This window comes from Mesoplodon densirostris, chromosome 16 (assembly GCF_025265405.1).
Source record: "Mesoplodon densirostris isolate mMesDen1 chromosome 16, mMesDen1 primary haplotype, whole genome shotgun sequence".
NCBI lineage: Eukaryota > Metazoa > Chordata > Mammalia > Artiodactyla > Ziphiidae > Mesoplodon > Mesoplodon densirostris.
The window spans coordinates 16,732,831-16,747,278 of NC_082676.1; the positions used below are offsets into that span (position 1 = coordinate 16,732,831).

General features: G+C 49.0%; 1 protein-coding gene across 2 annotated transcripts in view; it reads right to left on the minus strand.

The window, feature by feature from the left end:
- TOX2 (TOX high mobility group box family member 2) overlaps positions 1-14,448 on the minus strand; it is a 147,894-nt gene that overhangs the window by 91,543 nt on the left and 41,903 nt on the right. For both annotated transcript variants that reach the window (XM_060078428.1, XM_060078429.1), the window contains exon 2: positions 486-551. In XM_060078428.1, coding sequence (XP_059934411.1) covers positions 486-551 — 66 coding nt within the window. The remainder of the gene's footprint in view (positions 1-485; positions 552-14,448) is intronic.

The following is a 14,448-nucleotide window of genomic DNA, read 5'->3' on the forward strand; positions in this document are numbered from 1 at the left end:
GCCTCTGCTTTCCTCCCTTTTCACCAGGTCCACAACCCTCCCCAGCGGCATGAGACAACTCCGGGTGGGCAGGAGAGCCCCGAATGCTGATACGTGGGTGTGAGCACCTCCACACCAACATCTGCCCCCATGGGTGCTGTGTAGTGGCGAGAGGCAGGCAGCACCAGAGAGCATGCGACGTCTCTATCCGTTGCTGCTGAAAACTTCCCCTCTGTGCATGGAGAGTGCAGACAACACATTTCGAGTTTTATCAAGTTTTCAATGATGCCCATTGTAAGCCAACAGTAGCCAGGTAGTTGATGTACAGAAAACACTACAGTCCCAGTTTGATTGCCCAGTTGAGGGAGACTCAACTGATATTCCTGATCATTCTAAGAGAGGACAAGAGTGGGCTGAGCCTCCTGCTCTGCACGCCTCCCATCCCACCCCGGGAGCAGCCTGGCTCCAGCCAGCCCCAGGCTAGACAGGGAGGACGGGGCACCCACCTGGCTGGTTGATAGGAGCTCTGGGTTTCCGTCACTCATCCCCACGTAGGCACTCTCACCATCAAACTGGAACAGAGAAAGAGAGGCAGCTCTGATGAAAATGTTCTCAAGAAGGGCCCAGAAGAAGCCAGAGGAGATCAGGGGACTAAAAGCACTGAGGGGAAAAGACTCTGGAGCCTGGAGAAGCAAAGACTGAGCCCAAGATGCCCAGTCTCCATTTCAGGAGGACTCCCTCTAGGGTAGAAGGAGCAGTGCTTATTCTGTGACCTCTGATGGCTTGGGTTCATCACACTTAGGATGCAGAGAGGAAAACCTTTCTGCCCTTTACACCTTGTCCATAGACGTGTCAGGTTGCCTTGCCAGATACTGAGCTCCTCATCTCTGCAAGTATGCAAATATTTCTCCTGGCCAAAATGACATCAGGCTCTCAGCTAGAGCTGGAATTCCACAAGCTGGAGAGAGGCCAAGGTCTCCAGCGCCTTGGGATGAGGACAGCCTGCCCCCGACCCATCCTCCGGGTCTTACCATCCCAAGTGGCTCTGCCCCCTGACCTTTGACCCTTAGGCAGTGAGGACTGTGGTAAAAACCAGGTACAGGAACTACACCCTGTGTTCTGAGCAGCTGCCAAGGCTGGAGTTGGGATTTGTCTGCAAGAGGGAGCAGGCGTAGCGGGAGAAGCAGAGGCTCTGGGGCCACTGGCCCCCCTTTTCCCTGACGTGTGATCTTGAGCTGGTGTCTGAACTTCTGAGGTGCCACACCTGTCAAATGGGGATAACGCCAGTAGTCCTCTCTCCAGGGGATGCTGCACTGAAACGTGCAAAGCACTTGGCTTAATTCCAGTTCCCTTCGCTTGAGACTAGTGTCTTGGGTCGGGTTCTCTAGGAGCAGAGCCTGAGACAAGGGTTCTAATGCATGTGATCTTTGAGAAGTGCTCTTTAGAAATAACCTGTAAGGGAGGGAGGGATCGGGATAGGACGGGGGAAGGAGCTAAGCAAGGATGTGGTCCCAGCTGGAGAGTCGCTGTAGCCTGGTCCCACCTGGGGCATGGATGGTACCACAGAGTTAGCCCCAGCATGAAGCAAGTGGCTGCACTTTTGTAGCCCATGTACATCAGTCATTGGCTGTGGGCTGCCCTTAAAGGACAGAAGGAGTCATAACCTGAGAAGGGGGGCCCCCATTTGGCCAAGGGCAGTTCTCCAGAGAATTGTGCCAGCTGTGAGCCAGTGCTCACAGCAGATGGGAGTAGGCTGTGCTGGACAGTAAAGGGATCTGGGGGAGGGGGGGCACCAACAGCAGCTGGCCAGTTTACTGTAATTGAAAAAAAACCCTTTTATTAGGTTATATTCATATGGTTCAAAATTCCCAAAGTACAAAAAGCAACAGAGTGAAAAGTCACCTCCCCCCACCTCCCAGGCATTCACCGCCCCTCTCCAGAGACAACAGCTGCATCTACCAGCTTCCTCTACATCCTTTCAGAGATAGTCCCTGTATATACATTAGAGTCGCTGCTTTCACATAAATGACAGCATACTATACACACCATTTCGCACCTTATTTTCCTCCTAGCAACACATCCTGGAAAGTGTTTTATGTCAGGACATAATTTTGTTTTCTGGTACCTAGTATGCCACAGCATGCCTGTAACATATATATTTAACTAGTTAAGCACGCGGGCAATTGAGCTGTTTCCAGGCTTTTGCTATTTCCACATTGCTCCCGTGAATATTTTTGTACATCCATCATTTTGCAGGGGTGTGAGTCTATCTGTAGGATTAGTCTGTATAATCACAGCATCTAACCGTGTGTGTGTCTGTAATTTGGATGGACATCACCAAGCAGCCCTCGTGGAGGTTGGAAAAGTCCACAATCCTGCAATCATCAGTTCATCCAGACCCTCTTCGCTCAGAGGGGTTTTCCTAACAATGGCTCAGATGCCAGCCTCCTACCTCTGTGGGCTCTGAAGCCCACTAACCCCGACTCCCTTGCCCTGCTTGCCCTTGCTCATCGTTCCACAGCCCCTTTACCTTCTAGCTTTCTACATCATTTACTTATTTACCAGGTTCATTGCTTACAGTTGGATTTCCCCTACGAAAATGGAGGGGACTTGAGGTCGGGGTCTTCGCCTGTCTGTACACTGATGCCTCCCAAATACCTACAATAGTGCTTGACACAGAGCAGATACTCAATAAATGCTTGTTGAATGAATGAATGAATGAAACAGCCACTACATCACTCACATTGTCTTTTACCAGGCCAATCTTTCCATCGGGGTAGTGGGATTAGGGTTTATACCCAAGTGCCTTCCCAACACAAGGATGGGCAGAGTCCTTTGGTGACTGCTGGATTTTCAAAAGAAAAAGCCATGCCATGCCTAGGGTCTGGGCATGACCCCAAAGGCAAGGCTCCATCTACCACACTGTACCCCCGGAGCTTAGGCTTTAAGGCTCTGCTCAGAAACACCTCCTCCAAGAGGCCTGCCATGCTTCCACTTCCTTTGGCTTTCCCTCTAACAACATAGATTGTCTCCATATCTGTCTTCTGCCCCAGAGTGGGAGCAGCTTGGAGGCTGGAACTGTGTCCTGGTCATCTCCAAATCCCACAACACCTGACACAGACTGGCATCAGGAGCGGGACTACGACTTAGGCAGGGTAGAGTGCTCTCAACAAAAGCTCCCGGGTACTCATCAGATGTGTCACCATGGCTACATATTCTTCGATAAAAGTAAGACCTTTTTAAAAATCACACGTAATTTATATGTATGTTCTAAAAGAAAGAATGATGGGAAGTGGAGGGGGAAAAAATTTAACCAGGTATTTGGAACATTTTATAAAGCAATAGTCATCAAACAGTATGGTATAGATTAAAAGTACAGGGACGTGTATTAAAGGAGCAGAGGGAAAGATATCCCCCAAACGCTGTGTAATACCCCATTTATTAAATGCTGGCTAGAACGAAGCCACCCTGGTCCGCTCTCTCCTCCGACATGCACAGCAGGCAATGAACAAATATTTGGTGAATGAATGAATGTGCTTGGCACCAAGCAAAATGCTTTTCATAAAAGAGCTCATTCAACCCTCACAACAACCAGTGTTTCAAACCAAGGAAACAGGTCAAGAGGATAAACAGTTGCCCAAGATCACGCAGTTAGGGAGACACTGCACTGCAGAGTGGTCTGTTTGCTTCCTGGGCTTGGCCTCTCCCACGAGGCTGTAAGCTCCTTGGCGGCAGAGATCATGGCCATGGCCCACCACACACACACGTAGGCAATCATTTGCCAGGGCCTTGCACATACTAGGTGTTCGATGTGTATGTGGTCGTGCTTCGCAGAGGGAGGAACTCCCTGCAGTGAGCAGTGGGGAATGGCACGGAGGAAAAGAGACCCTAGATTTTGAGGCATGTGTGCCGGGGGTAGTGAAGAGGTTGAGCAGTGGGTCTCCATGAGGTCACCAGAGCCCCCTCAAGTGGGCTTCTGCATTCACTTGTTTATTCAAACAAGAAAGAGCAGCCACATGCCAGAGCGAAGCTTGCTTCCTGCTTCAAGGAAAATCTGAGAAGTTGGCAGAGGTTCCCAAGGCAGGGCCTGGGTCAGCCTCCATCGGGTTGCCCCTGGGTGCTTTGCATGGTGTCCTGGAGCACAGGACTCGGCTACTGAGCAGCTATGAACAGAGGCCCCAAGGTGGTGGTTGGGTGGGTGATGTCTGCTCTCTGCCCACCTCTGTCTAGCAGTGCACCACCTCCGAGCCCTTGTAGGGGGAAGGGGACTCCGAAACCTCCCAGGCTTCCCCTGGCTTGGCCCCCAGGGGCCTAAGGCCTGAGACTTACCCCCTCAGCCCTCCTCTTGGGGTGGGGGGCTTTCTGGAGGAAAGAACCTGTGTGCCAAGGGGAGAAGTCACAAAGCCTAGACACTGAAGAGCCCCCTCCTCCTCCGCATGCACTTAACAGACTGAAAACGCCCACATGGACACCCACTGCACAGCGGTGATGCTGAGTGAGCATCACACAAAGGTATACGAGAGCTTCCCTGGTGGTGCAGTGGTTGAGAGTCCGCCTGATGATTCAGGGGACCCAGGTTCGTGCCCCGGTCTGGGAAGATCCCACATGCCGCGGAGCGGCTGGGCCCGTGAGCCACGGCTGCTGAGCCTGCGCGTCCGGAGCCTGTGCTCCGCAACGGGAGAGGCCACAACAGTGAGAGGCCCGCGTACCGCAAAAAAAAAAAAAGGTATACGACACACAGTGTGCCCAAGCATGGCGACAACATATGCATCACAAACTGGTGGGGGCCCACGTCACACACAACAGAGTGTTCAAGACAGCACTCAGTTACACACATACCACATGCATGGGTAGCACCAACCATCACAGACAAAGACGTCCAGAGCACAAGCATCAGCGTACACAGCACAGACCCTTTACGGGACTGGTACGCAACCGCCAGAGCCTGCACACACGGAAGGGAGGGGGTGCCCAGATGAGTGTAAGTACCCCACCCATCTGCAGCTGAATACGTATATAACTCAGAGAAACATGCACACAAACACATATGACCCGTGCATGTAGAGACCCACAAAGGCACCGAAGAACTTAAATTCTGTGCGTATTTCAGTTTCTCAGTCCCTCAGTCAAAAATCTTTTTTCACACCACACAACCTTCCACACGCTTTAAAATGTGAAGAAAAAAAAGTGTGTGTGTGTTTCAGGAGGGTGGGGAACAACGGCCTAAGAATTTCCACGAAATGCCAGGAGAATATCTCTTACCACTGACTGGAATAGATTAATTTTCCCCATTTCATATTCTAATTATAATTCCTTTTCCCAGCGCCATCTTCAGTCGTCATTACAGCTGGAAGATTGTTCTGCGAAAGCCAGCCCTTCATCTTCTCTTCCCAAGAGTTTTGTCATGGAAATGAGTTTGGGAATCTGAAAGAACCCACATTTTTGCAAAGAGCGAATGTGTGGGGATAACCCTTTCATGACGGCCACCAAGGAGAGGCTTCTGAAGGGTCTGTCTCTCCCCACAACGTGTGGTCCCCTTGGCGAGAGGGGTAGCTGGTCCTCTAGTCCAACAGCCACCCCCCCCCACACACACACACATGCACAAAGAAAAGGACAGATTCCTTTTCTATCTTTAAGCAAACTTAGCAAATAGGCAGCCAAGGTGAAAGGTGAGACGCCCTGATTTTAGCGAGTCAGATGACGCTAGCTCCATCTGTGCCCCTTGGGCAAGCTCTGTAACTGCTCGAAGCCTCCGTTTCCTTATTCTGATGACCCACAGAGCCACTGATTCACAGGAGGTGGAAATTAAACATCTGTGGCATGGACAAATGTGGTAACTGGGTAGATGAACGGATGGAAGGAAGGGAGGGAATGAAGGATGGGCTGGATGGATGCATGTATGGATGGATGGATGATGGATGGTACAGATCAGCACAGTCCCATAGAAATATAAAGCAAGCCACATGTGTAATATAAAATTTTCTAGTAGCCACAGTTAAAAAAAAAAAAAAAAAAAGGGACTTCCCTGGCCATCCAGTGCTTAAGACGCCACGCTTCCTGGAATATTACTCAGCCATGAAAAGGAATGAAATTGGCTCATTTGTAGAGATGTGGATGGACCTAGAGACTGTCATACAGAGTGAAGTAAGTCAGAAAGAAAAACATGTATCGCATAGTAACACATATATGTGGAATCTAAACAAATGGTATAGATGATCTTATTTGCAAAGCAGAAATAGAGACACAGAAGTAGAGAACAAACATATGGATACTAAGCGGGGTGGGTGGGATGAACTGGGAGATGGGGATTGACATATGTACACTACTGATGCTATGTATAAAATAGAAAACTAATGAGAACCTACTGTAAAGCACAGGGAACTCTACTCAATGCTCTGCAGTGACCTAAATGGGAAGGAAATCCAAAAAAGAGGGGATATATGTATACATACAGCTGATTCATTTTGCTGTACAGTAGAAACTAACACAACATTGTAAAGCAACTATACCCCAATAAAAACTAAAAGAAAAAAAAATTAAAAAAAAGACTCCACGCTTCCAATGCAGGGGGCGCGGGTTTGATCCCTGGTCAGGGAACTAAGATCCCACATGCCGCACCGCATGGTACAGCCAAAATTTTTTTTTTAATTAAAAATAGGGCTTCCCTGGTGGCGCAGGGGTTGAGAGTCTGCCTGCCAATGCAGGGGACACGAGTTCGTGCCCCGGTCTGGGAAGATCCCACATGCTGCGGAGCGGCTGGGCCCGTGAGCCATGGCCGCTGAGCCTGCACATCCAGAGCCTGTGCTCCGCAACGGGAGAGGCCACAACAGTGAGAGGCCCGCGTACCGCAAAAAAATAAATAAATTAATTAAATAAAATAAAAATAAATTTAAAAATAAATAAATAAAATATAAATAAATAAAGTTAAAAAAGAAAGTATAAACTGGTGAAATTAATTTTAAAGACATATTTATTTAACCCAATATATTAACAATATTGGTTTCAACATGTGATCAATAGAAAAATTGTAAATGAGACGGTTTACAGTCTTTTTTTGATACTGTCTTTGAAATCCAGTATGTATTTTACCTTACAGTACGTCTCAGTTTAGACTTAGCCACATTTTGAGTGCTCAAAAGTCACAGGTGGCTGGTGGTGAACAGAGAAGTAAACAGTTGGGAGGGAGAAGATGAGTGGATGGATGGCGAGTAGGTGTATGGGTGCAGTGGACGGATGAGTGGACGGACGGATGGATGATGGATGGAAGTGGGGGTGGGGAGGTGAGTGGTGGGAATGAGTGGGATAGATGGGTCAGTGGACAAAGAGATGACTCAGTGGTTGGACAGACGGAATTAGAAGGTGGGATGAATGGATGGATGGGCAGGTGGGTGGCTGGGATGAGAGGGATGAGCAGACAGATGAATGAGATGGGATGGCTGGGTGAGTATGAAGAGACGGGTGTGATGGGAAGATGATTAGGATGGTGGGTGAGATAAACAGATGGCTGGAACGGGTGTGGGGGATGTCTGCGCTAATGGAATGGGCTGAATAGTGGGTGGATAGATAGGTCTGGTATTTCCTCCTCCATTCACACTTGTGTTGGATGATGCCATGGCTTCTTAGGGTTGCAACATGTCACTGACTTTCAAATACTCACCTTCAGCCAAGTTACCTCCAGATTGCAGTGCACCATTTCCCCTGAACATTTCCCCCATTTGGACCATGAGCACCTCAAGTTCAACACACCCAACACTGAACTCACCACATGTGTAGAAGCCTGCTCTTTCTCTGGCGGTTTGCCATCGTGAGAGATGTCACCTCTACTGAGTACACTGTCAGTACCTCTGGGGTGACTCTGGACCCTTTCCATTCTACATCCTCCTGATCCAATCACCAGCAGAAGCTGTCTGCTCAGCTTCTTCCAACCCAACCCATCTTTCACCCTGGCTATCACTAGCAATCTTTCGGCAATCATTTCACTGCTCAGATCAAAACCCTGCAGTGACTCCACATCATTGGCTCTGGCATCCAGGACCCTCCATGACAACCAGCCCTGAGACTCAGCTCCCACAGCATCCCTCAAGGCTGCAGGAACCTCCAGCACCCTTGCCTTTGCACACATTGCCCCATCATCAGCCTGGAGCACCCTCCTCCTCCCTTTCTCATTCACTGAAATCCAACTCTTCCTAGGTCTTTTTTTTTTTTTTTTTTTTTTTTTTCTGGCTATGCACTCCAACCTTAACAGTCCTGCTTGCTTCTATAAATCCATATTCTTGGGCCCAATCTTAAAGCCCCCATCTCAAGCCAGCTTTGGACTTAATTCAACTTCCATGCATAGTGTGATATACTGGGCAACAGCATTGATTCTTGAATAGGAGTATCAGTTCCACCACTTACTTAGCTGTGTGTGACCTTGGATTTAACTTCTCTTTGCCTTAGTTTCCTCACCTGTAAAATGGGAATGATGGCAGTTAATTATTACTGCCTCATTACGTTTTTGATATCTGTTATCAGGTATCAGATATGAGTTAATATCTGTAACATAATACTTAATAATGGTAATGACTTTTGACAAGTGTTTAATAAATATTATCTTTTATTATTATATGCTAAGCTATTATCCCCTCATCAGCCCCAATGCCCCTCAGTCTTGCAGAGGACTGTGTCTCCTGTGTCTCTGAGACCATCAGATACTCCCTCAACTCTCTCCCCTCCTCCACTTTATTAAGATCACACCCATCCTGACCTCCTTTCCTTTAGTCTAAACAGGTGAAGTGTCTCCCTCCCGTTCAAGGTGAGCCCTTTCACTTTGACCCCGCCCCTCTCATGTCTTTCCCTCATTCATTCCCACGCCTAGACCTAAGACCTAATTTAAATATGCTGAGGTAAAATGAAATCAGTCAATGCCCTTATATCAGGCACCAAGCACCTACAATGTACTGAGTAACACACTCCCAACATCGCGGTTTACCGTAAATAAACCTTGTCACGAGGCACTGAAAAGAGGTAAAAGCAAAGGGATTCTGAGGTCACAGAAGGGGCAACTGTCATTGTTCGTTGACTGGTATCTAGCGATTGTTTACTATGTGCCTGACATTGTACAGACACCAGCTGTGCTGTAATCATAATGACACAGCTCTTCAAGGAGCCCCCAGTCCTTTGGAGAAGCTTGGGCGAATAAGACGTTCCTATTCTCCAAATCTGAGAAAGGAAGACAGGCCATTCTTTGGCCATAGTCCCACAACAGGGACAAGACACCACAAACCTTGTCTGACGCTCATCTCAATTGGTCAGTGACAGTTTTGTACCCACCCAGACTCTGAAAGTCAAGCGATCAATAACAGCCTCGCTCCAATAGCTACATGTCCACAGCTGAGGGTCAGCCTTTCCCAGGACCTCCTGCTTCTGAAAGCACCCCCATCCCTGGACTCCACGCTTCCCCAAACCCTACAAAACTCAGCCCTTGCTTGATTTGGACAGACTAGCTTTTCAAAGTACAGCAATGAATTCAACATCTTGTTTCTGATATAAAATGATGGCCTCATCTTTGACAAATGTGACAATGGTAGGATGAAGTTGTCACAGAGGAGTGAAAGAAGGGAGAAGGGCCTTTCAAGAGAAGTATCCTGAAAAGGATAACTTGGAAGCCCCATGATGGAGAACATATAGGAGCTGGCCAGGCAAAGAGCAGGGAACGTGACATCTGAGGCTGCTGTGAGCAGAGGCCAGTGGGCACCTACTCTATTCCAGACCTCATCCCAGAGCTGTGCCTGGTCATCTCACTGGAAAGCCCCAGAATTCCCAAGGTTGCATGACCAGCCCCATTGTAGACATGAGCAAGGCAAGGCTCAGGGTGGTTGGGGAGCTTGCCCAAAGCTACCCAATCAGTTCCGAATCTGCCCTTGATGTCAGGTACCAAAGCAACAGTTGTTCTGTAGAAGCTGCTGTCCCTCCCCTCTGTACAGAGACACAGATCAAAGACCAAAGATGCACAGTCCTCAGCCCGGCCAGTTGCAGACACCAAGAGATATGCCTCATGGAGATCTAAAGGGGAAACAATCAAAGCAGCCTACACCGCTCCCGCCTGCCCCCACAGTGGGCCGTGAGAACACTCGTTCTGCACAGATAAAACAGTTCAAAAGTATAGAGGCAGCAAACGTGGCAGCTGCACCCTGGGCCCTGCCGAGAGTGCGGTTTTATGTGGAAGTCTCACACAGAGATACACATCACACCAGGGAGATCATGGGGGAGGGGCAGAGAGGCGCTGCACAGCTGAAGCAGGACAGGGATAGGGCCTCAGGCTCAAACTCTGACCAGACCCCGTATGCTTAACTCCAGGTCCACCATCACTCAAAGAAGGATGACAGCACAGTGGCTACCAACGTGGGCTCTGGTGCCAAGCTTCCTGGGTCTAAATCTTGTGCTTGCTTTTCAAGCTGTGCAACTTTTTAACTAAGTTACTATGTCTCAGTTTCCTCATCCGGAAAATGAGCATGACAATCACTTGGATTAAATACATTAATTTATGTGCTTAGAACTTTGCCTGGTACAGAGAAAGCACTCGAAATTGTTAGCTATTACTTACATTACTATTTAAACCTTACAACAACCCTAGAAGTTTGCTATAATTGTCTCCCTTCTGTAGCTGAAGAAACTGAGTGGGGCTTCATGCAAACCTGTGAGGTCCTAAGTGTGGGAAAAAACCCTCATGCTTCCACCCACCATATGTAATTTGAAATAAAATTTGTAAATTAAAATCTTTGTAAGACAGTCCAACTAGGGGCTAATTTTTTCTATGATGATGTCATTCGCGCTTTGTTCCTAAATGTCAAATATCAATTTCTCTCCAAAAACAAGTTTTTCTCTTTATCAGTGCTTTGTCAGACGTGACGCACATTCTTATTCTGCCCACCAAGAAATCCAGAGCTCTGATTGAGGCCCAGAGAGGTTAGGGGATCTGCCCAAGGCCACACAGCCAAGACGTGCCCAAGCTGAGTCTGCAGTCCAGGCTGCTGGACCCACAAAAGACCACACTGGCTTCCCACCTCCACTGTTTCCAAGCTGTGTGAACCAGAGCAGGGAACCTCGTGACTCTGGGCCAGGGGCCTTGTCTACCAGGAAGGAGAGATAATGCCTTGGGCATGGTCTGCCAGAGGGGCTGGGGCCCTCGTGAGCAAGTCCAGTGTTGCAGCCATTGCAGGACCTGCTTCCCCACCACTGACCAGAGCTGGCTTGGATGGTGCCACATGTTTTATCAATTAAAAATATTAGAAGGTAATGTAAAAAGACAGTGATCAATACAACTTCAGTGGCAGACTGCTACCAGGCACCTGGCTCCTCCAAGAGGTGGGAATCATTGCCCCCGTTTTGTAGACAAGGAAGCAGGGCCTTCCCAGCTCACTCTAACCATCCTCCTTCTAGACCTGGCCTGTCCAGCGTGGTGGCCATTGAGCACTTGGAATACGGCTGGTCCAAAATGAGAGGTGTTTACATGTAAAACACATACCAGGTCTCAAAGACTTAGAACAACAACAACAAAAGAATACAAAATGCCTCACTGGTATATTTATATTGATTACATGCTGAAATGATAACATTTTGGATAGATGGAGTTAACTAAAATATATTATTAAAATTAACTTCACCTGTTTCTTTTTACTTTTTAAAATGCGAGTACTAAAGAATTTGAAATTATGTAAGTGGTTTGCATTATTCTTCTATTGGACAGTGCTGGCAGAGATGCTGTCCCAGCCACTATCTGCTCCAGACCCAGAATCTTGGAGATGGCAATAGCTGAATCCAATTCTCCATGAGAGATATGGGGAAACTGAGGCCCATAGAGGGAGAGTGATGTTTAAGGCAAGCAGCTGGTACAGAGGCATTCATTCACTCAACAAATGTTAAGTTATAAGTGCTGGGATACAGCAGAGGACGAAGTGTGTGGAGCCACATCCCAGACCAGAGGTGACATGGTGATGATGCAGGTTTCCTTGCCCGGCCAATACACCTGGGGACCAGGGTAGCTGGACTTGCACCAATTCCTCAGTTCCCCATTGTCACCTCAGATCACAGAGCTCAGAGACAGGAAGACACGGTGAAACTCCAGCTCCAACCCAGAGCAGATCCACCTCAAAGACCGATATTGAGCCCCCCAGCAGCTGCCAAGACATCCTGATGGGCAGGGTCTCTCAGAGGGCACAGCATGGCCTGGCAGGCCTGTGATTCTATCACTGGTGGCAGCTTACACACCGTCTGCATTACTGCAGATTTATGGCAAAAATTATCCTCTCTCTCAGCTCCATTTAAAGCCATTTGGAGCTTGCTCCCATCCCCGATTATAAATCTAATTGCACATTCCAAACAGACAAGCACTCATTAAGCTTTAATTATGCACATGTTGTTTTCAACAAACATTTTCATTTGGCCGCTGTGAGGGGGAATGGTTCCAAGGGGGCTGCCAGCGCTGCCTGTGGCTGGAAGGAGCTGGGGCCCGAGAAGTGGGTCAGGGTGTGGTCTGTCCAAGAGCAGGACCAGAACCCCATCAGATCAGACTGATCAAGACTTTGATGGCCTTCCACCAGGCTTCTGCTGCTGGAGATGTCAACGTGCATATTCTCAGCTGGTCCCACCTGCGCCCCCAGTACGTCCGAGTCTCATCTAAGCTGGAGCCAGTGGGCCTCTCTAGGGTGGGGAAGGGTGACCCACACCCCCAGCTCTGAATGATAAACCCTCCCCATCAGGAGCGGTCCCTGCTCCCACCCCTCTCCCCCTGAACTGCAGCTGGCGCCATCTTTCTCCAGCACCTTCCATTCCTTCATCTGTCCACGCATTTATTCCACAACGACGGACCAAGCACAGACTTGATCAGGCAGTGAGGGGCCCGTGGGGATCATGACAGATAAGCCCCCTGTCTGGTTCTGCCCAGGTCATTCTCCTTCAAGGTCCATCTCACCACTGGGGGAAAAGTCTAAATTCTTTACTGTAGCATTCAAAGCACTTAAAAAACCTCCATCCTGCCAAACCTGACTGTCTAGGCTGGTCTCCCATTCCTCTCTCACAGTCCTCCCCTGTTCTGCCTTTTCGAGACGTCCTGAGATCCCGGCATGGACCACACTCTCCCACACACCTCGGCCTCTGCGGCTCTGTACTCTCCACCTGAATCTCCCGTCTCGTTCTGTTCCTTGCGGTTAACTCCCAATCACTCCCGTGCTGTTCCCCTCCAGGAAGCCACCGCTGATACCCACTCCTGGATCCAGCTGGCCGCCCCTCTGCTTGGGAGAAGCTATGGAAGCGTTTATTGGACCCTATAATGCTGTTACCAACTGCCACATGTATGGCTCCTAAGACCAGACTGCCCCGCTATTTCCCCATAGCACCTTCTGCTCCAAGGGTGGGGAGGAGAGGTATCCACTCACTGCGTGGCCTCGAACAAGGCCTTCCTCTCTCTGGCCTCAATCTCCCCATTTGTACGTGGAACGGTTGAGTGGGCGAGGCTCTCTGGGCCCTTCGTAATTCAGTCAGTTTTAAGTTTTGTGGTTCGTTCAGCAGCTAGACCTTTCTCTTCCCACCTGAAGAGTGGTCCTGAAGCCACCGACGCACGTTCAAATGTTCAGCCAGGACCCTCGGAACAGAGGGTGCTCACTAAGCCACGTCTAGAGTGTACAAACGGCCCCCATCCAGAGATGGGGATCAGGGATCGCGGAGAACTCGGAGGCCACGCCTCAAAGAGCTTCTGGAAAAATAAGCAAGGAAAATAAGTGTGTGTTTTAAGACGGTTATCAAGGTCCATTCACGTCTGATGGTTACCTGTTGTTTTAGGGCAGGTTCCCTGGAAACAGACTCAGAGTGAAATCTGCCAGTTCGAAGTTTATTGGGGAGCGTAACAGCAGACCGAGGGAAGCAGGTGGGCAGAGGGCGAGTTGAACTGTGATGCAGTCACAACAGAGGTCTCAGCCTGTCCCAAGGAGACTCTGGAGCTGGGATGGCTCTGTAGAGATGTCCTAAATTGAGGCAGGAGCCACTGCATTCCCATTGGGTCCAGGCTGCCCTGGAGGAGGGTGACTGATAAGCTTGGACAAGGTCCCTCCTTCCACCAAAGGCAATACCCAGAGACTCGGCTGCGAGTGGCAGCAGCCAACACTCTCCACAGCTGGAAGAATGAGTGTCTCAATCGGGGAGGGATCTGGGGGACTTACAACAGCATCCACTACAGCTATGATCATTTATTCATTTTAACTAATCTGTGCAACATTTACAGCCAGCTTACGATATGTCAGGCACTCTTTTAATCGATTTACGAGTTTTAACTCGTATAATCCTTACAACAACCTACAAGGTGAGTTACTGCCCCTAAGGCTCCCATTTTACAGATGAGGAAACTGAGGTCAAGTGAGGTTAAGCAGCTTGCCCAAGGCCACACAGCTAGTAAGTGGTGGAGTCAGGATTCAAACCCAGGATGCCCACCTCCAG